Source organism: Pteropus medius, unplaced genomic scaffold, assembly GCF_902729225.1.
Source record: "Pteropus medius unplaced genomic scaffold, Ma_sr-lr_union100, whole genome shotgun sequence".
NCBI lineage: Eukaryota > Metazoa > Chordata > Mammalia > Chiroptera > Pteropodidae > Pteropus > Pteropus medius.
This window is the reverse complement of record NW_024350319.1, coordinates 2887395-2915188: the sequence shown is the minus strand read 5'-3', so window position 1 is coordinate 2915188 and position 27794 is coordinate 2887395. Positions and strand designations below refer to the sequence as shown.

At 37.9% G+C, this 27794-nt stretch overlaps 1 protein-coding gene and 1 pseudogene across 2 annotated transcripts in view; one reads left to right on the top strand and one right to left on the bottom strand.

The window, feature by feature from the left end:
• Positions 1-27472, bottom strand: part of IL12RB2 (interleukin 12 receptor subunit beta 2) — a 67865-nt gene extending 40393 nt beyond the window's left edge. Inside the window, exons 1-7 of one of the 2 annotated variants that reach the window (XM_039838535.1) lie at positions 27359-27472; positions 17109-17218; positions 15299-15586; positions 8854-8968; positions 7759-7943; positions 6294-6436; positions 5154-5304 (exon numbers count right to left, since the gene is read on the bottom strand). In XM_039838535.1, coding sequence (XP_039694469.1) covers positions 5154-5304; positions 6294-6436; positions 7759-7943; positions 8854-8968; positions 15299-15586; positions 17109-17184 — 958 coding nt within the window. In that variant the 5' untranslated portion in view covers positions 17185-17218; positions 27359-27472. Of the gene's footprint in view, positions 1-5153; positions 5305-6293; positions 6437-7758; positions 7944-8853; positions 8969-15298; positions 15587-17108; positions 17219-18947; positions 19682-27358 lie in introns of those variants that run through there. The other variant, XM_039838536.1, reaches the window with a different exon arrangement.
• On the top strand, positions 21479-21597 carry LOC120583601 (uncharacterized; annotated as a pseudogene).
• Positions 27473-27794: the final 322 nt, after the last annotated feature.

Genomic DNA, 27794 nt, shown 5'->3' with positions numbered 1-27794 from the left:
CAGATCCAAGCCATGTTTTGCTTCTCAGATTAGCAGTCACATCTGAAGTGTAGGGGTGTGGACAAGAGCAATCGAATCAGGATGGAAAGCCAACCCTTCACAGAGGTTTTAGCAGGCAGTGAAGAGAAGAATAAAGATCTCTGAAAACAATGAAATTGGAGAATTTAACAAAAAGTAAATATGGAAAAGGCATATCTCGAGTGGTTCCAAGTAGTGGACTAAATGAAATGCACACAAATTTTGTGGTCCAAGTCATGTTCTAAGTAGGGCAAAAGAGAGAGATAAGTCATTCACTGCCTTGGTTCCTTGATGTCTACTCTTTAGGTTTGATATATTTATCTAAAATCTAGTGCCAAACAATTCAATTCAAACAGATCTTACAAACACCTACTTGATTAAAAGTGGGAGGGTTCTCACCTTCGGATGTTATCATCTGCTGTGCCTCCTTGGGAAGACCTATACAGACTCCTCCATCCCTCCCTTTGATCGATGAGTTTTAACACTTTTTAACTCTTTTCATTTCTTTCTGTCACTATTTTTGATGGCCTATCATCCACATGGGCATTCCTTCTCAAAGGCTGTACTGTGAGTCCCTCCACCTACCCACATTCAATTTCTTTCTTTCTCTCAACTAATACTTTGCCTCATGCTTCACTGAGCAAAAGAAAGTAGTCAGGCAGGGATTCTCTCATCTTCCCACCAACAAAACTTTCAAACTTCTCCATCAATTTCCTAACCCAGCACCCCCACTGATTTTACTGTTAATGAAGCATCTCTACTTCCATCAAAGTTCAATCCAGTAACCTGAGTTTTAGATTCCATCCTCTCTTGCTTTATCAAGGACCTCTCTCCCACTCTTCCTGTATCATTAATTTCTCCCTTTCTCCTGGGCCCTTATCATCACCTTACAAACATACTATATTGTCTCAGATCCTAAAAACAAAAACAAAGAGAGACAAAGGATTTTCTAATACCACATCCTATTCTAGCTACTGCCCTGCATCTCTGCTCCCCTTCACAAAACTTCTTGAAGAGTTATGAACTGTCAGTCTTTATTCCCTCACGTCACACTCACTCTCGACCCATACCAGCTGAGATTTTGTGCCCATCACTCTGCTGACACTGCTCCTGGTTGGCAATAAACTCTGTGTTGACAAATCTAATGGCCACTTCTCTGTTCTTATTTCATTGGACTCCTCAGCAACATCTGACATGGTTGAGTACTCGCCTCCATCTATTTTATTTTTATTTTAGAAACGTAACCTTTTAACATCCAGATCACAAGTGAAGAGTGAGCTTGTTATAGAAAGAGGGATGTTGCATCCACACTAAAGTCAATGGAGGCATTGTGTTAGAGTGCTGATGGGAAAAAACGTGAGTTGCAAAAGATTACACATAGGATGTAATTTTGGTTAAGCTGAAAAACAAGCAAAACTAATCATTGTTTAGAGATACATACATTTCTGAAAGCTATGAAAAAAGCATGAAGATGATAAATATACAATCCAGGATAGTGGTTACCTCCAGGGGACATAACACAGGTAACAATATACTGGTAATTTTACAATATTTAAGTTGAATAGTCGGTTCATAAGTGTTCATAATGTTTGTTCATTTTGTTGTTATACTCTGCAATGAGAAAGTAGCTTAAACTAGAATGATAATAGCGGCCATGGAAGGAATGAACAAATTTTGAATATGTTCCGTAAAGAGAGTCAACTGAACATGTGGGGAAATGGGAGAAAAACAAAATTTAAGGATGATTTCTTGATTTTTGACTTGAGTAATTAGGAAGATGTGGTGTCATTTACTGAGCTAGAAAAGAGCAAAACAGAAGTATTTTGGAAACATTTTCCTTTGGAGAAAAATTAAGTTTTTGCTTAGGCTATGTGAGGTTTGGGATGTCTGTTGACATCTAAGTAAAAATATTTGCACATTAATCTCTTCAGAAGGGTAAATAGCCATTGATCTTCATTCCCTCAAGCCTTAGGCAAAAATACCTAAGAATGATACTTTCAAGTTTAGCTAGTTTAGGAGTCAGCAAACTATGGCCCACGAGCCAAATCTTGAACATTCCTTCTTTTTGTACAGCCTGTGAACTAATAATAATGGTTTTTACATTTTTAAATGGTTGAAAACAAATCAAAGGAAGAATCATTTTTACTGTAATGTGAAAATTATGTGAAATTAAAATATCAGTGTCCATAAATAAAATTTTATTGAAACTCAGCTTTGTCTGAGTATTTATATATTGTCAATAGTTGCCCACACACTACAATAGCAAATTTTGGTAGTTGTGACAGAGATTGTATGGTCCACAAAGCCAAAAATACTTACTATCTGGGCCTTTAGGGAAAATATTTGCTAATCCCTAAGCTAGACTATTATGAAATGCTTGCTAACCAAGGTGGTAAAATAACATCTAACATTTAATCGTTCACACTTAACCAATTTTCGCAGTATTTTTAAATGACAAATGAACAAATTGCCTAGCTTCTCCATATGAGGAGAGGTGGCTGCAGCTGGTAATTCTGTATATTCTCCCTCTTTGGGGATCTCTCACTGGTCACCCGTGATGGGGAAGGGCTCCTCCTTTACAGCTCTGGCACAAATATGAGCATGTAACACTTTCTTTATTGTGTCCACAGCAGAGTTTAGCAAGACCAAAACATGCAAATAAGACTTTTAAATTAGTGAATGAATAGACAACGCCTAATTGATAATAACAGTTCTTAGGAATGGTTCCTTCATCTTTATTTTGGAGACCCTTTCTAGGTGTTCTGAGTGGTGAGAGATCACCTTCCTCCAGTACCTGGGTGCGTTCTCAGGCAAGTCTGAACACTATGGAGCCCAAACTCAAGAATGCTTTCCCAATAGAAGCGAAATATGGTTGCTCACTTCCCTGTATTAGGCCTGCCTTTGACGGATACTGATTGTGGGACTGTCTTTCCAAACGCAGAAAGTGGTTTCTCTCTTCTTGCCCCTTACCTAGTGGTCATTCAAAAAGTGTTTTTCATGGAGGATCATGCCCGGAGATAAATTTAATGACACAGGAAAGGGCCACATGGCGTAAATATTGGCCTCATTCTCTGCTGACATAAGTAACTGTGCCCAATCCACCAGGAGACAGTTTTGCTCTGTTTTGTTAGCAAAGGATCATTCAGTTTTAAGGAGTAACTAAAAAAAAAAAAAGCTTACTAGTAATTTTTTTAAATGCCAAGTTATATATGAGTACATATTTAAAGAATTAAAGGACGTGTTAAAAAAATTTCACACTTTTAGGTTTACATCTTTTGGTGTTTCATAAAGAAACTGATGACAGAAATAGTGGTAAGTGATGACAACCATGTAGCTTAGAGTAAGAGAAAAGAGATCCTACAACAACCCACAGGAAGATCAAACACCAAAAAGGGAGATTCAGACATTGAAAGGAAGCCAACAGGGCTTGGTAACAGTGGTATATCTCAGAGGATGGGTTTCTTTCTTTATGAATGCCTGTGCTTACTCTGAATAAGCCAAGCTCCCTTAATTCAATTCACAATCATCTGCGAGTTCATAACCCTAAAATGTTACACTCATTGTTATGATAGTAATTTGTTTCATAGTATATGAGAAAGTTACCCTCCTACCTTGGAGGGTTTTTAATGCAACAGATAAACACTTAAAAGAAAAGAAAAACCTTTTCACACATCTCTAAACAGGTCATTATCAAATATGAGTAAAAAAGACAAGAATCAATAAGCCCAGAGTTTCCCTTGTTTAGCCTAATGTGATATAACTTAAATATTCCTCAGCCAATTTACTGCTTTGGACTTGGACATAAAATATGGCCCATTTTCAAGAATTTTATCTGTACTATATATAAACAAAATATAATCTATAAATTATTTTTAAAAACACATTATTTTGACTATGTGTAATAAAAGGATAATAAGAATAAGCCCTGGATTATAAAAATGGCATACATTTAAGCAGAGAGGAAAATGACTCAACATTGAGATTTTTATCATAAAATAAGAAGAAATAATTCTAATTTGTTGAATGAATTCATTTTTAAACATTATTTTTTAAAATAGAGAAATGCGATTTATAGAGAAAGGAAGAATGTGCAATTATTCTACAACTTATATTTTATTAATAGGCCCTTTAGGTCCTTGAATGTTATTGAGGTATCATTGATAAGTATCATCAGTTACCAAAAACCATTAGTACCTCACAAAAAATAAATGTAACTTAATCACAAGGCTAGCTCATATGCACACACCCATGAGTTTCACGAATAAGCATTAATGTTACAAAATCTCCAGATAATAAAGCAATGGATTGTCAATAATTTCTTAAATTTATATAAATTATGAAAAGCTCCATGCTATATCACTAATTGAGAGCTTCTGAAAACTAATATTCAGATGGCTATTTTTTGTGTCTCCAAAGATTTGTTAACACTGGCATAAAGTTTACATAAGCACTTTTACTTCAAAAAATATTTAACTAGACTTCAATAAATTATCTCCCCAATAATTACTAAAAAGAAAAGTCCAAAAGACTGAAAAATATATTTGATATCTTTTTCATAGCTTTGGGCAGTCTGATGGCACTTGTCTGAGCGGTGACTATCAAAGAGGTACAATGCTGCAATATTTGGAGGAGAAAGGTGGCTAGATGTCAAGTTTTACTTTAAAATGTTAATGTCTCCAGAGTCATCCTTCTTTCTAGCTTTTGGTTTGGCTTATAAAGCCATAATAGTATTTATAGAATCCAAAAGGTAAAATTTACCAAGGTTTAACAATAAGAGAATTAAATGAATTATTGATTTTGCTTTGTGGCATAAGAGTTACTGAGGTAGTAAATGAAATAGAAATAAATTATAATCAAACATTACTGAGGCATCAGTTTTTAACTAACATGACAACATGTGGCAAACAGGAGTAAGACTTACGTAATGTTAAAAATTTCTTAGCAATATAAACATATTTCCCTGGACAGTTTCAGTCCTTAAGTTCATGTCAAAATTAGCTTGTTAATCAGTACAATCATACTTTTTGATTCCCTATCAGTGAATCAGAGATTCTCCAAGGAAATTCCTGCACCTTCCTCTTGCCCTCCTTTCCATCCCCCTTGTCTCACTTTATAATTGTTTTCTCGACACATACCTTCTTCTGGTGTCTGTACTCTCAACGATTCACTCCAGTCACTCCAGCTACCTTTATAAAGATGTAGCCTGGAGGACACCTGAAATTCATATTCCGTAAACGGTTTCAGATCCCACAAATCATGTCTTCCTTTAGCATTTGTAGTATTAACCTTGGATCAGACAAGATTTTTAAAGGTTCCTATTAATATTAAATTAATTAAAGAATTTTAACATAAAGATAAAAAACTAGATCAGATAACGCTTTTTATTTTTTCAGATCTGTCATTCAATGAGAAGAAATATCAATGACTGGGTTATCGAATGCACATAATGTTAAACTGAAATAAAAGTTTCTCAAAAAAACAAAACCAAAAACCTCCTGAGATTAAGAACCATCTATATGAGCTCCAAGGGGGATCATGAGACCAGTTGAAAAAGGAGTAAAGGTTGAAAACCACAAATTTTCAAAAAGGCCTTGTTGAAGTTCCTATACTAGAGATTCTATTTTATTTGGTCACAATTCAAATGTGATGCAAATTTTAACACAGATTAAGAACTTGGGTTCAAACAGAAAATTTTAATTATATAAGAATAATTATAAAAGAATAATTATGTAAGAAAAGTTTAATTACTATACTTCTCGAGCACCAGCTATACATGAAACTAATCCTTTGTCATTATAAGCTATTATATTTTTACAAAAGCCTTGGAAGGAATTATAATCCTATACTTTTTACTGTAAAAAAAATAATATCTAGTATTATATCAAAGTGTGTGGCTTTATCTTTGGAATATTAAATTCCATATAAGCCTCTGTGGACATTCTCTAATGTTTCTCTTTCCAATATGTTAAAAAATTACTAAAAAGTAATCATGAGGCAGGGAGTAGAATAATAAGGAGAAATTCGTCCTTCACTAGAAATAAATTATAAAAAATTAATACTGCTTGTGTCTTAAAAAATTTTAAAATCAATGATTAGATTTTAAGATATTTCTTAAATAAATTGAGGTGTATATGAATTTCCGGTATATCTCCAGTATATACTTTTGGGATAAATATTCTTAAAGTCCATATTTTGCTGGTACAAAAAGTCAGAGATCTGTGCAGTAATACTAAAAACCCCTCCTTGTTTCCCCCCATAAGTCTAAAGACCATTACCATATTCCAGGACCTGCTGCTACAGGGCCGATATCGGAGTCGATTAAGCAGCACCAGCCTCTCATCTCTCCACTGAAGAGTGCATCTGCTCACAGAAGCATTTACAAATTTGATTCTGATGTCCCACGGAGGAAGAGGCCTCACTGGTAACCAGGACAAACAAAAAAGTGTGATTCAGGCTCCAGGATTGGAAATTGCCTTATGTATTGAAATGAGCTATGAAGAGTTGAACAAAACTCATTTCTAAGATGCACAGCCATCACATTTGGTGAAATAAACAAGAGAGAAGTCCCTGGCTTTTAGAAAAAAGTTTGATCTTCTAAATCATTAAAATAATTGCCCTTAATCTACCTTCATTTTTACCAAATAAATAATTCCATCCTACGATCCACCTGGGTTACACTATGCCTAAGTGAGCAGGAGATGGGGAAAAGGAAGTAGGGCCCACCACCAACACTGGTGATCATGTTGATTCCATTTAATCCAATGATTTAAAGAAAACCAGTGTGCCAAACTTGAGAATTCCAATGGCTGAGAAGGCAGAGGTGGCTTGTGGTGATCGCCTTAGGAGGAGAAGAAATATCGGTAGGAAAAGTCACAGAAAAGGGACATAGCAATAGAAGGATAGAAGAAAAGAGTAAGAGGAAAAGAAGGTGGCTTAGAGACGAATAGTTTATGTAAAGTGATGAAGGTAGGATGGGAAGAAGTGTCATAGGAAAATGCATAGTAAATGCCTATGTCAAGACTTATAGTTAGCAGTATGTATGCAAAGAGATGCTATAGGAAGACAGAAGAGAAACACACAGTGTGAGGCTGAAACTTCAGCCACCCAAAAGCCCAGTCCTACTTGGGATGGGCAGAATTTGGGAATGCCTAAAACTGGCCTTTGATTCAACTGGGCCAGTTATATTTGCTCAGAAATGTGCTGGGCCTGGCTCATTCCAGCAACTGAGCTGATGAGAGGAGTGGAGGTAAGTATTCTCAGAGTAAGATGCATTTAAATTTTGATACATTTTATTTACAGTTTGCACCAGCTGCTCTAGCCCAGTAGACCTATATGTAACCAAACTCAGAACAATGGAGTAGCTATGGGGGTAAAAAACACCTCTGCCAAGAAGGGCCCACACCGAGCTTCTTGAATAACCTCACAGGACCCTTGCCTCAGTCAGATGGTATCACTGGCAGCTGGTGCTTTCATGGGATTTGAAGCTGGGGGCTCTTATTTCTCCAATAGATAGAATAATGTTGAATATCCCATTTTACACAGCCATGTCTATATAGCTCTAGGATCATACATGCTTTTACTTGTATCAAAGTAATGTCTATTCTTTGTCTATGCCTGCTGGCCACTTTCAATCAATGACTACCCCTTTTGGAATAATCACATAGAGAACATTTGAATGATTTTAAAAATAATGTTCATATGCCAAGGTATGACACACACAAAAAGCGAAATAAAATGTACCTATGTCTAAGAATGTAAATGTGGATGGAGGTGAAGAAGCACTTCCAAGACTGTTGATAGCAGTAACTCTGGCTATGTAGCTGGATTCAGGTGACTGAGGGGTTAAGTTGATTCCAAGGTCCAAATGGTCACAATAATGGTCATTACATGGCTTCTGCCAAGTTAAATTTTGGGGTCCATTTAACCTGTAAATAAAAGACAATTATGTTTAGCAGAATACTCTGTGCTATTTTCTCCTTTTGTTACAAAAGAACAAAATGTTCAAATATTTAAAGTTCTAGACTTTTTTTTTTAAGGTCAGTGTTATTACAAAGAGATACGCTATGGGAATTTTTATATTCTGTGCTCATAAACAGGACCATATTTATTTTCTCACCCGTTTTTTGGTAGGACTGAGATTGTTTTTTTGATGTTCGTATAGATGAATAACCATACCTACACTGCCCGAATTCCCAAAACCCTGGCTGATATCTTGGCTCCTTAGAGCAGACGCAGTCATTCTCCAAAGGCTCCAAGGCCACCTTGGCATTTACTGCACAGAAGTGCCAGTTCCCAGCACAGACAAGAACCCTGGGCCCTACTTCCTTTCCCCCATCTCCTGCTCACTTAGGCATAGTGCAGCACAGCTGGATCTTTGGGTGGGATTATGGAATCAACTCCAAGGAACAGAATCTCCCAGACTCTCTTTGTGAACTCTCAGGTCAGACAAAGGTGCTTTGAAAAGAAACTCCTGCAAAGCTAATGGAAAGCTACCACAAGGAAGAGTCTATATATCATGACCCATGAGCTTGCAAAGGCAAAAGAGGGAAGGAGTATAATGCAGCCAGTTTAACCCTACTAGAGCAGGGAAGAACATTCATAATGTGGGCCTCGAATGCCCTGAAGAGAACTGAGTTAGACGTCAGACCTAAGACATCAGTTCTCACACTTTATATGAATGAATCTGTTTTAGCTGATGAACACTAGGGTTTTTTTTTTTTAAGTATCTAATTATCTAGAGGTGTTTATTGCTTCTTCTTGGTAAAAGTAGAACTGTTAGATATTTCTAAATGTCATCTAACAGAAAAAAAGCTGCAAAAACAGCCTCTCACTCACTGTAAAGTATATGCAGTATATAGGTGAGTGTCTTGTCCTCTGTCCCAGGTGCAGGCCACAGTTCCACGTTCTCCCTTTTGTATACAGGATAAGTTTTGAGGCTGTTCTGGAACAACTTTAAAAATAAAGAGCAAAACTTTATATTTTAAATGGCACACAAGTGGTATTTCAATCACATTGTTATTATTTGTCAACAAGATAACAATACTTTCCCTAAGTCTCCCATACCCAGACAATGTGAAAACTATTTTAAATTCTAACAAGTTCAGATCTGCCTTGAGACATGAATTTCTTTTACTAACAAGAGTCATAACAGTGAACATGGATCAAACACTTACTGCATGCCGTCCTATGCTAAGTGTTTTATGTATGGTTTTTCTCAGTTAGACCTCATAGTAAGCTACATCCAGTACATATTATTATTACTCTCATTTTATCAAAGAGGAAACTAAAACTTAGAAGTTAAGCATCTTGCCCAAAATTACAAAACAACAAAGTGGCAGAACGAAGGCTCCAGCCAAGGTGCAGCTGACTTGAGTCCAAGCCTTTCACCACTGTATTCTACTATTCTCCTTGACAGTTGAACATCCAGTACTAAGTCCACTATCCTAGTGATGATGAGTTTATTTTTTCAAATTGATGCCTACTAAAATATTAGGAATCTTTAAAAATTAGGGGCTCTTTTTCTCTATTGACCTGAAATTTGCAGCCAAGACATTTCTGCTCACTGGCTCTAGTCATATCCAGACTGTACCACCTAAATTTAATTTCTGCATCATCATTTGGAGTACTTTATAAACATTTACAAATTAATTCTTTATGTACATAGATTCTGAGTACCTTCTGTGAAGTAGGCACAGTGCTAGCTGTGGAAATAACAAGGTGTACAAGTAGACATAATCCTTTCTACCATAAGGTGCACATTTTTAAATGAAGACATTTTACAGTCAAAGACAGGACCCAAAGCTAAGAGTTTCTCAGATATAACAGTCATCTTATTTTACCCTCATACTTAGACCCACATGTAGCGAGAGGTTTCCTCTGAGTGAGATAAAACAAGTATACCACTGAAGCCCTAGATATTGTCTGCACTGAAAAAAAAGCTGTAATTGATGGAACAAGTGTTTTGTTTTGTTTTGGTTTTAGTTTTTTTGTTTTGGTCTTAGCATACACCAGAGATCAGGTACTGTGTGACCTTGGCCAAGTTAAATTCTCAGGCCTTTGGTTTCTTTATCAATAAAATAGCCATAATAATATGTGGCTCACATAGTTTTGTTTATTTGTTTATTTTATTTTCCTAGAATAAACTTTTCTGTGTGTGTATTATATATGTTTATATATATACTTTATACATCTGTATATACCACTTATGACTGAGCCACATTAAATACTACATTAACTTTTAATTTTATGTACTTTTTAAAATCTTTGAGTTGATAATGAATTCTCTTGTTTTCCACTGTTTAGTTTTTTTTTATTAGTAGTAGTATGGTTCCAAACTCTCGAGCCAATTATCTGAATCATTGTTCGACGTCTTCAGATGCATTGAGAATTCTATCAGTTTCATCTTCTTGAAGAGCTCTTTCTTGGAGCCTTGTGAACTTTCCAGTACAATGAGTTTGTCTCTACACCTGGTACACAGCTGTCATTCTGGGGTTGCCAATCTTCAATGTCCCAGAAATGCTTTCTTTTTTCTGTGTTGGAGCTTCTGTTTCTTAGAACTAATGTTTTCTTCTTTCTTGATTTAATTATATGTGTTAATGGAATATATCTTTCAGTAGTTACCTGGGAAAAGGTGCAGGGGAGGAAATATTTTGAGCTTGGCTAAAGATGTCTTTATTTTATCCTTACACTCTACTGATACTTTGGCTGAGTATATAATTCTAGGTTTAAAGGCATTTTCATTCAGGATTTTGAAGACTATGCTCTTTTGTCTTCTATATTCTAGGTTGCTGTTGAGAAGCCTATAGCCATTCTGATTCTTGAACCATTGTAATGGTCTATTTTTTCTCTTCGGAAGATTGTAGAATCTTCTCTTTGTCCCCATTATTCTGAATTTTCATAAAGATGTGCCTAATGAGGGACCATTTTCATTCATTCTTATGGATTCTCAGAGTTCATACATTATGGGAACTTTTTTCCTTTAGAATGAGAAGCATTCTTGCTTTATTTTTCTGAGATTCTCTCCTTTTTTTTTTTCTAAAAATCCCTAGTTCTATTGATTGGACTTTCCTCTAATTTTATATTTTATCTCTTATATTTAAAAATTCTTGATCTTTTTGCTCTACTATGAGGGATAAACCTCCTCAGTTTAGATTTCTATTCTCCTATTGAGTTTTTCATTTCTGTTTTTTTGGGGGGGGCAGTGTGGAGAAACATATTCTATTCTCTGAATATCTCCTTTTCTATAGCATTCTATTTTTGTTCTGTATGCAATATTTTCTCTTAATTCTCTAAGGGTATCAAGGATAGCTTTTTGTTTTTTAACACTTCTTCTCCCTGAATATACTTTATTTCTTCCACCTTGCTTATATACTTTGTTCCACATGCTTGTTTTGATTTCTGTCTTTTGTGTTAGATATTTTCCTTAGATTCTTGTATTTTTACTCATATATAGGAGCGAGACACTAAATTACAGACTGGAGCTCTGAGTTTGTGTCAGTTGAGGGGCATTTGCTGTCTCTGGGTTTCACTCCAGGATGATCTGGTTAGGTTTTCTGGAGAACCACTCTTGTCAATAATTTTAGATATCTCCTCTTGGCCTAAAAAGAATTTTCAAATCTGCCTGGAGGAGGTTACAAGCCTGAAGGGAACTGTATGTAAATATCCCTTTAGAACCTCTGTTTTTCAGTATGGTACTACCAATTTCAACCAAGCTGGCTGAAGCTTGTTCAGAGACCCTCTTATACCAAGCTTCTAGTCTTATGCTAATGAGCAATAACTGTCTGGCTCCATAGAATTGGGAAGGGGATCTAAGAATCTGTGTTGTAAATCGATTTTCAATCAACATTCTCATTTTTAGCCCCACTTTTACTTACTCCCAGAAGTATATCATCAATTTCTGAGTCTTTCTCAGGTAGAAGCTTCTGCATGAAATCAGGCTGCATCTTGACCTTTCTCACTGCCAGCTGAGGGCTAAGCCAGTTGTCACTGATTCATCTGCTTCCATCTTCTGAAATATTGTTGATGTGTCTCTCCTCCCATTCTTTTGTTCTTTAGGGTTTGTGCCTTTAGAAAACTTTCCTTATTACATCTTGGCTTTATTTCAGGGAGAATGAAAGTAAATGCACATATTCAAAACTACCATCTTTACCCTAACCCTTCATATGGTCTTTTGATGACCAAATGAGATATAAAATACTTGATACTTTTACATAATGACAAAGTTAGTCCTCATTCTCACCTTTACTCCTAAAATTTTGCAGAGACTCTCATTTTAAAGACAACAGTTTTAACCCACAAATCACTTTTCTCAATCTGGATTCCCTGGACAATGAAATCAAGGCATCTGCTTCAGCCCAGGACTTGGTTTTGGCAGAGACTGTCTGTTCCAGGGGAACCAGACCTAATTCTCCTCAATGCAAATGTATGATAGCTGATGCCAAGGAAAGGACAGAAATCAAAGCCTCTGACAATTAAAATAGTTTATAATACAATAAATTGTTATTATTTTTAAAAGCCCACTTATTATGAGAAATAAAAAGTATTAGAAAAATAGATTTTAGAAATAATCAACAGCCAAACATATATTAGAAACAACCAAGTAAAGTTCCATTGTCTTTTGTTTATTGCCTTGAATACCTAAATAAGTTTGTGGAGCCATCCTATGAGGTTAAACTAGAGTACTGATTGCTTAGTTTCTACACAGTCTGGATGAGCTTTGGGCAGCAGAGCAACATAAGCACAGAAGGGGACAAGGAAGAAAAGGCTTAAAAGCTGTTTCCCCATTTCCAGTGCTGAAGAGCTAGCCAACTTTATGAGAGGCCTTCTCAAGATATGCAATGGCACTATGGACTATCACAAAAAAGAAAATGGGCTGCTTACTCCCTCATTGAATAGGATTAAGCTTACTATAGTAGGTGAAACCAACATTCATTGTGTCTTTTCTTGGAATGACTAGCCATACTCAGAAAAAAGTGTTGCTTCCAGTCAGTCCTTGACCTCAAAGGTGCTAAACTTGCTCAAAGAGCAGCCATTTGATGGTGTGGTTATGACTTGAGCACATTGCTCAAGCAACATTCAGGCAGCTCCACCCAGCTGAGCTGCACCACGACAGATACCCTTCACCATCTCCCTAGATCGTCCAGTGCTGCAAACTGTAACAAATACATCTGCTTTCTCTGGATGGAAAAGTAAAAAATGAAAAGGAGTTGTAGCACTCTAATGTATCTGAGCAAAGATAGGAAATAGAACAAAATGGCTAAGGACATCAGCAACGATACAGACTTCCAAGGATATTGTTAGCCTACTAAAAAAAACACAATAAAACAACAACAACAACAAAAACCCCAAAACACCAACAGCACTGTGGACCCCTGGAATTGACATCACAGGACGGGGAATGCCTAACACAAATATGTAATGCTGGTTCAGTAAAATGACAAATTACCTGGGTGAAATATTCAGGTGTTCTTAGAATGAAGGAGCTGAGGACCATTGGTGTTTTTTTAGAAAATTTTTCATTTTGTCTATAACCAATGCTTATACTTTCTTTTAAGGGAGGCATGCTACCTAGCATGCCACACACATGAAGAAGAGTAAAACTAGATGAAAGAGAAACCCTAGCACTCACCTAAGTACCTCCTATGCGCCTGGTACCAGATTAAGCACTTTGTAACTAAGTGTCATCTAATAACTGCAGTTATTATAGGATCATAACAGAGATGAGGAACAGAGATGGGGAAACTGAGGCTCAGAGAATTGAAATTGTCTAAGGGTGCACTGCTAGTGACAGGGTTGGAATTCAAAGCTCAGGCTCCTTTGAGGACATCACAGACTCTGAGCTGAGAGCACATGACCCATAAGGGGTGTAAACAGGAGTCCTTGAGCTGGAAGAGGAGTACTGGACATAGTTTATGTCTCCTTATCCCGCAATGATTTGCTTGGCCATTGGTTGGTGTTCTGTTCAATGCTTCTAGTGACCCTCCAGGAAGACTGCCTGGCACCAACCATATCCTTACAGGTCACAAAGAAGTTCCTATTTTTTCCCGAAAAGGGCCTCATTGAGGCCTATATCACTATCTTTATGACAGGGACCCTGTCCTTGTACCCTGGCCAGTCTATTGTAGCAATTCCTCCTACTCTCCTCATGCCTCTCACCTGCCACTCTGGAGATTCCCTGAAACCACAGAGCATGCTCACTGGTTTGCTTGGCTGAGCTTATAAGGTTGCAGGCTGCAAGCTGAAGGAAGGTGTTCTGCTAGCTCGCCCTGTGCATTGTGGCTTAAGCTGCAGATGGCAACTCTGACATCTTATTCTCAACCCCAGAAGCTACCTGGAGGGACAAGCAGTGTAAGCCAGCAGTATGGGGGAGCCGATGCCCTGTGGGTGAATTTTGACCAATACCAAACAGTTAAATTCTTTTCTCTTTCCTCTGTCATTGTATTTCCATACGTTCTTCCTGAGACCGTCTGTAGTGAACAAGCAATCAGCTATATTTTCTGTTGACTCTGTGACCCGCTCAGTAACTTAAGCATCTTGTATTTGCTCTGCTACTTTCCTCGGTCACTCCCTCACTCTTGCTTCCTTGGAGCGGTACAACTCCCCTCCCCTCATGAAGTATTAGCACACCCATTTTGCTTCAGACAGTTTTCTAGAAAACCCAGATAAAGATAATAAATATAATGATAGTTTTCTTTTAACCTCTGCTAAGTATGATAACCTGCGGTCAGGAATGAGTGTGGATGGAAGAACTATTTTTTGTCCATTAAATTAGAGAGAGAAGAAGTGCTCTCAGTCTTGAGTAGTCAGCCTGGGTTGCATAGGTCAAAAGAGACATCTCCTTCTTCTTTTTAGGAGGTTATAGCTTTGTACAAATTCTCTTAAGTCAAGAAGGCAAGAAGACTCAGCTGCGGAGTTCTATTTTCCTGCCACTGGAGTCCAAGCACAACAGCTAAAGGTCTTAATGGCCAAAAGTGCAGGGGGAGAGGGGTGGGGGGATGGGGTGGGGTGGGGGGGAGGGGGAGAGAGAGAGAGAGATTGAGACATAGAGAAATTGAGAGATTGAGAGCGAGAGGGGGGCTATGAGAATAAAGGCTTGCCAAATAAGTCTCCAATTTTATTGATTTTTGGACTTCTCACATTGAGATGCTTATGTTGCTACCAAGATAAAATATATCCATGTGGTGGGAGAAGAAAGGACACTGTCTATATTTGGATTTCTGCTTAACACATGACGAATACCAAAAGATCACCAATTTTTAAGAATTCAGAATGGAATGCTCACCACCAACTGAGATCTCTGCTCCACATATTCGAATCTCATCACTACTGCTACAGGCTAGTTTGCAGACAAACAATGTTGTACCCAGAGGAAGACCGGAGACTTGAGAACTGAGAGAGTAACCATGCTGTAACTTGATTCTTCTGTCGAATTTGTAAAGGATTAACCTGTTAAAACTGGAATACTGAGAGCAGCCTTGTTTGGGCTTCAAAGAGCACGAAATATTGACAGCTGATCCAAGGGAAATTACATGGGAAGGCTTCACAGTCACATCTCCTCTCTTACACACATCTGCAGTAAGACACAAATGCAACACAGTTGGCACATAAGAAAACCATTTCAAAATGGAGGGTTTGTGCAATTTCCCATAAAATTACCCTCATTAAATCATGGAAATATACATAACCTCCATTGTTCTGGCTATATTGGTGATGCACAATGAGAACAGAAGGCAACCATATTAGAGTCTAACTGTATCTGAATTCAAATATGCATCCTTCTCAAAACAATGATACTATAACCAGAGCTATAAATAGAAAAGTGGTGAGAAAATAGGGTTGGAAGAACATGCAAGAACGGTTCCAGGAAAAGCCAATCTCTCTATATGTAAATTATTCACCAGACTACTAAAATGTACTTCCCAGAATAAATCACATTTCTTTCCATCACCATTTATGATTTACAATGCTTACTTCAATATTCATACCAAAAAAGAAAAAAAGAGACCATTTTAAAAAGGCCATTACAAACTTTAAGGGGCAGATTTTGGAATTATTCTCTCTTTTGCTATATCAGTGGCATCAAGTATGTGTAATCTATAACATTATTTTATAACAGAAAATATTCCGGGGCTCTGGCATGTTTGTAGTTGGCAACAAGGCTGGAAATTAGGTCTCATCATGCTATGTTTTTGTATTCCTTTAAGATATAAGGCCCTGGGCTGGATGAACCATTACCCGACACAGCTAATATGAAATTATATTAATGTATTCTACTTTTTAAAAGAGTGCTCCATAATATATACTATACGCAAGTTACCACATTCGACTCTTATTTCAAAGAAAGGTCATTTTTACTCTCCAGAAGTTTTTGTATAAATAAATATGACAGCTATTCAGAATTAACAGTTTTGGGTAGTACTTAGTAATTGCCCATGAAAGAACCTCAGGAATAGAGACTCACTATGAAGTTTTAGATGTGATCAAAGCCTCCACTGAAAGTCTTTTTGGGATAATTGTAAAATTGCTTTAATCAACTACCATAGATAGGAATTAATTAAAAAAAAAAGTTATTTAAATCAAATAAAGGAAGTACTGAATTCATTTAAAATAAGTTCTTCTATTTTCAGAACTAAAACTAAGTTCTTTCTCTCTCTTATCTCACTTATATGTTTGTTTTCTGCTTCTTTGATCTTTAATTCTAATGAGCCAGAAAGTCAAAAAGCTCCCAATAGAGAAAGCAAAGAAAATGCCATTATTATCATTATTTAGCATAGCTTAATTCACCCATGAAAATCCTCTTTTAAAACATACTATAATGTAAAACATTCATTCATGATGCTGAGCTTAATTACCTAGTTAGTCACTTTCTTAAGAGGAAATATTATGATCAGACTCATACATTACTCATTAGTATAAATTAAATAAAATACATATTAGTTACATACATAGAACCAGACTTATCTGCTCACATAACAAAAGACTGACTATAAAAGACCAACTATCAGATCATTTACCACAAATGCATATTTCATCTGTAACTGAGAATTGAAACCCCTAAGCCTTCCATAAATTTAATTACAGAAATATCTTACCTATTTTTCCTTTAACCACCAGCAACATGATGTTAAGAATAAGTTCCAAATAGCACACTCTAACTGTATGTGCCATGAACTGTCACCTCCGGAATAGTTCTATATTTTTCCTTGTAAGAGAAGACAGATGTACTCATGTTAGATATATTCAGAAAATACTAGTACCAACATCATTCAGAAGGGCTTAAAATGCCCCTTTAATTTTCTCCATATTGTTAAGATTTTGTTCATTATTTTAAAATAATGAAATATACCTTTAAAATTAATAAATTGAACATTTTAGCCACCTCTAATCCCTGTCACTTAAGCTTCTTGGGGTCAGTAAAGGGTAGGAGAAGAGACATGGCCTATGGGTTTAAATACTTTGAGACTACTGGCAAGTTACTTAACCTTCTGAACCTCAATTCTACACTATTTTTTTCCAAACAGGCTGCATTATCATAGTCAAAACAGTAGTGTGAAATCTCAAGACTAATGAGAATTTTTTATCTAGTCATGAGCTTCTGGAAGTAGCAGGAGATTAAAAAGTGGCTCATAATTCCCCTTGAAATTAGTAAAAGACTGATCTCTTTGGCAGTAAGAAAAGAATTCCAAGGGTACTAAGGGGGTTGTTTGGGTTTTCTATAGAAGTTCAATTTTATTTGTGTCTTTGCTTGCTTATTTATTATTTACCATTTTACTAAGTATTGTCATCTTAAGTGGTTTGGAAAATGCAAACTGGTGATTTCCGACTATTTCCAAATATAAACCTAAGGAATGGCTCTACTAGTCATCAGCAAATTCCCTAAATTCTATTAAAGGTGAACCAAAAATTCATAAAGTAGGCTGGAAAGTTCTGTGATGCCACGCCATCGGGAACCAGCCAATACAAATATTCACTTATTCCCATAACCTAGTAATGTGCCAGAACATACGAGAGAGAAAAATTCACTTATTCATTCAACAGTGGTGGTTACCTTTCATGTGCCAGTCACAACATTAAATTCACTTATTCATTCAACAGTGGTGGTTACCTTTCATGTGCCAGTCACAACATTAAGTACTAGAGACACAACAGTCTTGCTCTTGTGGGCTTCTAATAAAGTGCCCACTTGCTCCTTTGACTCCTCTACCTCTAGCCTTGTCATCACTCAGGGTAGCCCCCAATAATACCAGCATCTTTTCAATTGTCTTTGTAGGTTGCTATTCCTTCTCCTTCTGATGTTTAACTCTTGCAGGACCTCAGCTCACTCAAGACATTATTTTTTCTCTATTTCTACTCTCTCCCAGGGGATCTCTTCTTCACCCAGTGCTAGATATCATCCGTATGCTAAAGTCTCTCAGATGCATATCCTCAACTCAGACATCAATCACTCTGAGCTTCAGTCTCACATATCTGTCTTCTTGGCATCACTTCTTGGATGTCTAACAGACTACTCAAAATTAATGTGTTCAGTTCAAATTTTAAGTCTCCCTTCTCCAAAGTGGTTCTTTCCTCAGCCTTTTCTAACTCAGTCAATAACATTTTTATCCCTAGTTGCTCAAAAACCTACAAGTCATCCTTGATTCTACCCTCTTCCCCATTTCCTACAACCAAACCAACATTAAGTCCTGTCAATTTTAACCTCCTAGATATATCAGAGATCAATCCACTTCTCTCCTTTTCTACCATCCTCACCCTAGTCCAAACCACTGTTCTCTCTCCCCAGATGACTAAAGTAGCCCCTTTCTAAGTCATTTTCATATAGCTGACCACCTTTTAAAAATATAAATCAGATTATGTTACCTCTTCATACCACCACTATGTAAAACATTTTAATGGGTCCCCATTGCTGTTAGAATAAAATCCGAAGGCCTTACCACACACGACTGCTCAACCACTACGTGGCTTCACCTCTCCCGTCTGGCCACCATTATTCGCTCTGCTTTTTTTGCCCTGCTCACTTTGCTCCATTCATGCTGGCCTTCAGACTGTTCCTTGAATAAGACATGCCTTTTGCTGTTCAGGGGACTCTGTACTTTCCATTTCCTCTGCTAGAATCCTCCACCACCCCCCTTCTTAGTGGCTGACTTATTTGCATCCCTCAGATCTCATATCATGTGTTACTTCCTCAAAGAGCCCCTCCCTGACCACCTAGCCATAGTGGTCCTGCCCAGCTAGCTACTTTCTACTCATTACTTTGTTTATTGCCTTCATTGTATAATCTGTAACTACTCTGTTTATTTTTTGATTACTTGCTTGTTATCTATCTTTGTGCTAGAATTTAAGCTACCATGAGAGTAGGACGTTGACTGTCTTGCTCACTGCTGTGTGCCAGCACTTAGCACGGGGAAAGAATACTCAATAAACGATTATTAAGAGAAAGAAGGGAGTAAAGGAGGGAGTGAGGGAGGAAGGGAAGAATAAGAACTATAGTAAATTCCCTAAACCTCCCTGTATCTCTGTGGTAGCAATAATAATGGCCCACCAAAAATGTCTATGCACTAATCCCCAGAATTTGTGAATATATTACATTACATAACAAAGGAACTTTGGAGATGTGATTAAAATTAAGGATCTTGAGATGGGGAGATTGTCCTGGATTATCCAAAAAGGCTCAATCTATTTAATTACATGGGCCCTTTAAAGTGGATGAGGAAGGCAGAGAGCTGTGATGTGTGAAGGACTGGACCTTCTGCTGTAGGCTTTGAAGATGGAGAAAGGGGCCCTGAGCCAAGAAATACGGTGGCCTCTAAAGTCTGGGAATGGATCTCAATTTGCAGATAATATGTATTTCTTGTGGGTCTTGGTTAAAAATGTTTGAGAAACACTGAACTAAATAGAATTCCGAGTTTCTTTCTCTCTAATCCATAAAGTCCAAGGTCATGGCTTGCAATGGCCTCTATGAGCTAATTCCTGTCTTCATCATCAGACACATCTACCATCATTCTCTGCTGACGCTCAACTGTCTAGTAACACTGAGCTGCTTATTGTTTCTCTGCACATTGAATGCTAATTCATGCTTATGTGTCTTTGCTTGTGCCATTCTCTTTCTTACCTTTTCACTGTTCTTCAACTGGTTGAGTCTTATTCAATCCATCCCAACACAGCTCAGACAACCTTTTATTCAGTCGTTCATCCAACAAATATGTGTTAGGCAGTTTCTATATGTCAGGAGCTTGGGACAGAGTGCAGAAGAAGACAGACAGGGTTTTGGCTCTCATGGAACCATTCTGGAGTAGGAAGACAGACAAAGAAATAAATAAAAAAGAAATTCGGATAATAATAGAAGAAGAACATAAGAGAGGCTAAAGGGAGAAAGAGGCTGGAAAGGAGAGAAGCTGATCAATGAAGGTGTTTCTAGGGGGTGAAGCTTCGGCTGAGATTGGCGCAGGCCAATGAAAACTCAGAATTTTCCTGACAGAAAATGGTGAGTGCAAAGCCAGAGGCAGAGCAACAAGCTTGCTGTGGGTGAGGCACAGAAATAAGGTCAGAGTGGCTAGGGAAAGGACTCTGGGGAGAATGGCATGAAATGAAACTGGAGAAGGCAGGAACTAGATCTACTATGCGCTTGTTTGCCATGGAAGGGAGCCTGGATTTTACCTTGAGATCTATGGAAAACCATTGATGTTTAATTAGAGATTTTATTTATTTATTTATGAGTTTGGATTGGGGGTGTTACAAGATATGAATTACATTAAACACACATACACAAAAACAACAAACAAAAAGCTAGTCTTGGCCCTTCGTATGGAGGTCAGAGTGGAAGCAAGCACAGCAGATAGGAAGCAATTGCATAGACCCAGGTAAGAAACAATGGTGATGTGGACCACAGTTATAATAGTAGAGATAGAAAGAAGTTGTCGGATTTTAGAAAGCCTTACTTATGACTTCATGTTAAGACTGAAGCCTCCTACTAGGATCTCCATAGCATCCTGAATTCTATTATCTTAGTGTCTGCCATAAGTAGAACTAATTTATTTAGGTATCTACCTGTCTCCTTCATTAGTTTGCAAACTCTTCATGGGCAGAGGCCACACTTTGTAGTACATAGTAAGCATGTACTGAACTGAATGAAACTTAAATGATTTTTCTGTGTTCATCTATTTTACTTCTTGTTTAGCTTAATGTAACTATGTTAAAACTATATTAAATCTTATTCTGCTACATTGTGGCTGATGCCATTAATAAGTTTTTGTTTATTGTTACCTTAGCTGCTTCATTAAAATTTGGAATATTCTCCATAAAGAAAATTATGAATTAAACTAGAAGATAACTGAATGAACAGATACATAGGGATCAAATAGGTTTCCGCTTTCTAACTGTAAAGGGTATCTGCTAGGTATCTTTCAATGTGCATTGCAATTTATAAAGATGTAACATTCTCCAAATAGTAAAATATTCATTTGGTGTCTACGGCCATGCCACCTTGAACAAGCCTGATCCCGTCTGATCTCGGAAGCTAAGCAAGGTCAGGCCTGGTTAGTACTTGGATGGGAGACTACCTAGGAAGACCAGGTGCTGCAGGTGTAAAAAATAAAATAAAAAATAAGAGATTGTAAGTTGACAAAGTCCTTGCAATCTGTGAGGTCAACTAAGGGTTGCCTCGCCTAAAAAATAAAATAAAATATTGAATTGGTTATTATGAAAAATTTTTCAATGAGTATATGTGAAACATGTATGTATATATACATAGCTATATATGAAATAGGCAAAATAGAGGATAAATTTGAGTTTACATAGTACCTTGATCTAAACACAAACTTGCTCATTTTCTCCGATTATTAGGTAAAATAGCTTCTCCATTTATAAGAAACTCAGAACCCCAAAAGACCTTCAAGTAAATGAGGTATCTTCCAATAAAATGAAACCTCCTATCAACTGTAAACATCCTTCATACAGCCTGCTTGGAGGGTCGATATTAAAACTACAACTCTATCTTGAATCATAAAAAATATGAGTGTGCTATGTCATTGACTCATTACTCAAATTATGACAGTTTCCAGACAGTGAAAACAATGTCTCAATGAGGAGGGTGGGAATAGCCAGAAATAGAGATACTGGCAGGAGGCAGAGGCAACAATTATCCATCAGTGCGTCTCTTCCCCCACTGCTCCAGGAAGCTCAAAATATGCAACTACTTCAAAATCTTATTTTACCAGGCTAGGAAAAACCCTTACCACAGGTGATAATTTCATGTAGGCAGAAACACTTTCTACTTCCACATTACTTTTCTTCTGTAGCATCATATTAAGTTGAAGGGGCAGCATGGTATTGTGGGAGAAAGCCTAGTGAATCTCAGTTCCACTGTGTGTTAGTAACTGTAAGAGTGCCATTTCCTCATTCGTGCAATGGGTACAGTAAGAAATACAGACCTGGACAAAGTCTGGGGAAGAGTAATAAGCGTCCTGTTTTGCATTTCTTTTTTAAATCACTGCTTTCAGTGCGCTGGAATTGCATGTTTTGTTAGGCTAGGTAAAAGATCATATGTTAGTCACTCTTTATTCTTAACCCTGGCTATCAAATAATTTAATAAGTCAGAGGAAGAAGGAACTTCAAAGGTTGGCTATTAACTATCATGTGCCTGCTGCTCCCCTCCCCTCTCAACAGCTGGCATTTGAGTCTGGGCCATTGCAGAACAACCCAACGAGTGTTCTGAATGTGCGGCAAGGCTGGCTGCCTTACAAAGGCATGCTGTTAATTACCCACTTGACTCAATGAGGCAGGGTACAAAATCCTTCCCTTCTGGCAAAAGTACTTACACACATCTTACTGGTACCATGTCAGTATAAAGACAACACTTGGAGGTAATCTCTTCTACCTTTCCCATTCTACAGATGAATCGAGGCCTAGAGAAAAGAGGAAACTTGTCCAGGGTCATATTAATAGCAGAATCCAGATCAGAACGTAGGTCTCCAGATTTTTAATCCAACGTTACTTCTGATATGCACATGTGACTGCTTCTGACCAGTAGCAACAGTAGCAGCATAATATTGAAAATAAAGCTAATGTTACTACTACCTTTTATAGTAATGCTACACTTTGTTGATCTCTATGTTCCAGGCACCATGTGTATTACACACAATCTTAATGACAGCCACTTAGTAAAGCATTTATAATGCCTAATGCTTTAATCTTCAGAAGCTTGAACTGTTATTTCTGATACCCAAAGAGGATGAAACAACAAAACCCAGTGCATATCTAGTGATCCATTCCACTACGAGGATGGAAAAGGAAAACCAAATCCACCAAGGAGCTAACTTACAACTTAGCCATTAGGGCCAACCTTCTGTTCTCTATGACTTTTCATGAGCTATGTCATTAAAAAAAAAAAAGACTGAAGCAACGTCTCCTTTTTCCTTCCTGAGTCTACCATTTGGTGAAAAATCTAACATGCTGTGGCATATAGACAAATCCTGGCAAATGTCAGTCCCTGATCAAATCAGCCCCTTCATGCCATGTTAGATGGCTTGAAGGGGAAGAGAAAGTAATACCACATCAACCATCTCTGTTTTTTTAATCTTTCTACCCAATAGTCCCAAGACTCTTTGCATGAGCAGAATTGGACACACACCTGTTTTCCTTTTGTATGCAGCTGTTGAGGCTCTCTTGAATTTTCTCTCATCTCACTGAGTCCTCATTTTACCATGTACAGGAACTTTCTTCTCTTGCTCAATTTCAGTAGACGTCTAAAGTTTGGGTAATTTTGGCACTTTAAAACATTTTTATTTCAGTAAGAATGTTTTCCCTTTTCCCTCTTTATGACCTCATTCTAATTCTTCTCAACAAAGATCCCTTTATACTTTGATTCTTTCTTTTCTGTCTTTCTGGAATGTTCTTTCTATTGATTCCGTTTGTCTTTATCTCCATATCAGATATGTCACACTGGACACAATAAACAGGCACCTGAAATGTTGTGTATAAACAAGTTAAACTTAAAATGTATTAGAGATGTTATTCTGCCCCAACCCCTGAATCATTTGTACTGTGAACTGCCTTATAAATCGAACAAGCATTCCCACAATAGAACAATAAAAAAGAAATAAAGAAAGAAGAAACAGGACATGGATGGAGTCTTGAAGAAACAAGGTACTTTCAAATCAACTGATATTATTTGGTACATTTTCTCCTTCCCTTCTTTGATTAGCTCCACAAGACATCAATATTCACGACACTTGTTCAATTAAGTTTTAACAATCCAACCTTCTCTATTTTCACCCTCTGCACCCTTTGAGAGCTATAAAAACAATAAGCCAACTTCTACTGCAAAGGATGACAAAACTAGAAAGAGCATAGTGTTTGGGGCCAGACGGCCTGGGCGTCATTTTTGTTCCTCTACTTCTATCGTAAGTGACTTTACATTTCACTATCACAAGTGACTTCACATTTCAATTCACATTTCACTATTGCAAGTGACTTCACGTTTCAGAGTCTCTTTTCCTTGATTGAAAAATGACAAAACATTTATTGAGAAAATTAAATCTCTTTCACTAACTTTTCTTCCTTAGTTTATTAGAAAGGTGTCTCCTCGGACATCTTGAACCTTGAGGTCTCTATCTGAGGTTCAGGGGTTTACCCTTGGATCTTGGGTAAAATTGTGAAATCCTAGCAAGTTCTGCTTTATGATGCAACATCAACCCTTGACTCTTTTCATAAAATGATAGGATACGTTTAGAACTATTAGAGCACATCACAATTACTTTGTCTTTAGAGTTTTCTAGGAATTTCACAATTATCTTAAGATAATTGGAGGGACCCTGTGGGAACAGGGATGGAATACGGACTATTACTAGTGATTGCCATCCTGCAATGCTTCTCAAGGTTTCTTTCATAAAGTGAGAAGTCAACTGCATTATCTACACTAACAACCCCAGGTCTCAGCACCTCTGCCTGACATTTTACTTAATGTTTTTCTTTTCCTCTACATATCACTGCAAAAGAGATATAAATTAAGATTTTTTTTTTTTGTAATTTTTTTTAAACTTCTACAGCACCTGGTCTTCCTAGGTGGTCTCCCATCCAAGTACTAACCAAGTAAATTAAGATTCTAATCTTAATCTTTTATAGGCATTTACCTAGCAATTTATCACAATTCAGAACATATAATTGAGTTGTTAATGTTTGGTCTTCTACTACATAATTATTGGTATCTCTATTGTACAGGAGGAAAAATCTGCAAGGTGACCAAGATAATACGCACACACACGCGCACGCGCGCACACACACACACACACACACACACACACAGGAGGAGGAGGAGGAGGAGGAGAAGAATTTAGAATTAGAACTACTTTCATATCTGAGTTTCCTTTTCTGTAAAATTAAAATAAATATAGCACTTACACCACAGGATTACTAATGGGGGTTAAGTGAGAAACTCTTATCACAGTGCCCGGTATACAGCAAAATTATCATCTGCTATTATTACAGAAAACGGATAATATCATTTACTTTTCAAGAATATTGTTAGGATTAAGTTAGACAGCCTTACTTTTTGACTTCTCTCTTTGCCCATTCATCTGGCTCATGACTGAAAGATTAAGTTGATTAAAACTCATAACTCCTATATAATAAGTGACTTCATGCCACTTATTATTTGTGACACACTAAGTGTTCTCATAATTGTCTCCCCAAACAGTTTTAACTTCCTGACAACAGGGACTGGGTTTTATATTTCTTTATATTCACTACAGTGACCTGCACAATGTATTGAACATAATAGTTGTTCAACACATATTGTATTTTTAAAAACCATTGTTACTATTAGCAAAGAGCACTACAAGTTTCCAAGAGCAAAGTTTCTTTGGAATTTGGGTTTCTTTACAGGTTAGTCTGCACAAATTCACAGGTAGAAGTTGAGAGCACTGCTGTGAGTATAACTACAAAGATGGCAAGCAATTAACTAGAGAACAAAGTAGATGCAGTACTACAAAAATAAGTCCACAACCAAGAAATGATATGCAACATCTGCTGTACTTACAAGCTTCTTCTTCCATAAAAATCCTACATGTGCTTCAGAATTTTTTCACACAAGAACTCATTCTAATCCAGGAAAGATTCAGTGTTTGCCAAAATTTGGGAATTTACCATCCTATGTAAACATCATGATATTCAAGAAACACGAGACAAGAAAAAAAGAATGTTGCAAACTCTACCAGAGCCTTTTCTGCCTAAAAAGTGATAGTACTAAATTGAAGATTTCACATTAAAATGGGGAGGAGAGTCTCTGATGTTAGCCACTAAGGCCTTTTCAGTTACATGCTGGGCAGAGAAATAGGACACTCTACCATTCCTTGTTAATGGGAAATGATAACCTAATGTTTGTTTGCCCAAGTGGAGGTGGCTATAATGTTATAAGCCTGAGGTGCGAAGGCAAAGAACACAGAGTTTGGAGCCAGAAAACTGTAAGACTCTCTTGGTGAAAGTTCAAACGTTTCCACATCTGTAAAATGAGAATACTAATAACCACTTCATTGGGGTTGAAAGAGTTAAATAGGATAACAATGTATGCCCAAGGGCCAGGCACATAACAGATGCTCAACAAATTTTATGTACACAGGATATACACATAGGTGATTGTAACAATTATCTCGTTAAAAAAAAGGGTAAAGACTAATTGTGCCCTATTCTTTAGACATACCAGGGACAGGTCTTTTCACGTGCTTTTGGGTTACTGCTGTAAGACCTATATCTAGACCTTAATATATATAAGACTTTAATCTTCTACAATGCTTATATTTAGTGCCCTTCAACCAGGTGAGAAAGGCCTCCCTAAAGAAACATTTCACAGATGAGAAAACTGAGGCTGGCCAGGCGGCTTGCCCCAGGGCATTCTCCAAGGAACCGACCATGCAGGGACTCCTGGTCTGTCTAAAGAGGCCACAGGAAAGTGCTGCTGAGAAAGGGATAATTCATCCCCACCTAAGACTAAGTAAGATCCTCAATACCTTATAGAAGGTCCATTTTCAAGATGCGAGTCACGCTTGCGGGCCTGGACCAAGGCTGAACCCTGAGGGATGCCCTCTTCCCTTTGCTAGACGCAATCCCTCCCATGATTCTGCGTCCATAGTTCAATCCCAGCACCTCCTCTCCTCTATCTGGCCAAATCCAAACTCAGCACCCTCAAGTGAACATCAGCGCTCAGAAAGTGAGGATCTTAATGAGAAGAGGCCATCATTACCACCACCCTGACCCCGCCCTCGGAGAAAGCGAAGAAGCGGAGCACTGAAGCCTGGGCGGGTATCCTGGAGTCCCCAGCACCCCCGCCCTACCCCAGCCCTTGGTCACTCACCGCGCGTCGTCTGCCTGCGGGCCGAGGGCCCACACGGCCCTGGTGGCCCAGGTGCTCTGGGACGCACGTGGGCTTTTGGGGCGTCTCGGTGACAGCGCCCCATCTCCGGCCGCCGCGCCCGCCTAGGAGAGCCCAGGGGTGGGCGCTCCGGTGCGGGGGCGAACCGACGTGGCGGCGCGTGGGGCCGGGCGCAGGGGGAGCAGCTGCAGCGCTCGGCTGTCTGACGCTCGGCCCGCCGGCGCCTGCGGTTTCCACGCAGCGGGGCAAGCGGGCCAGGGACCCGTTCCGCCGCCGATGGGTTGTGCTGGTGTCGCTTTGAGCAAGGTAATCAGTCTGTCTCCACACCTAGGTTCTTCTGCGGAGAGTAAAGTCTGTCTCTTAAGAGTGAGCAGGGACTGCACCAAAGTACGATAAGCATGCCAAAATCATGTTCTCG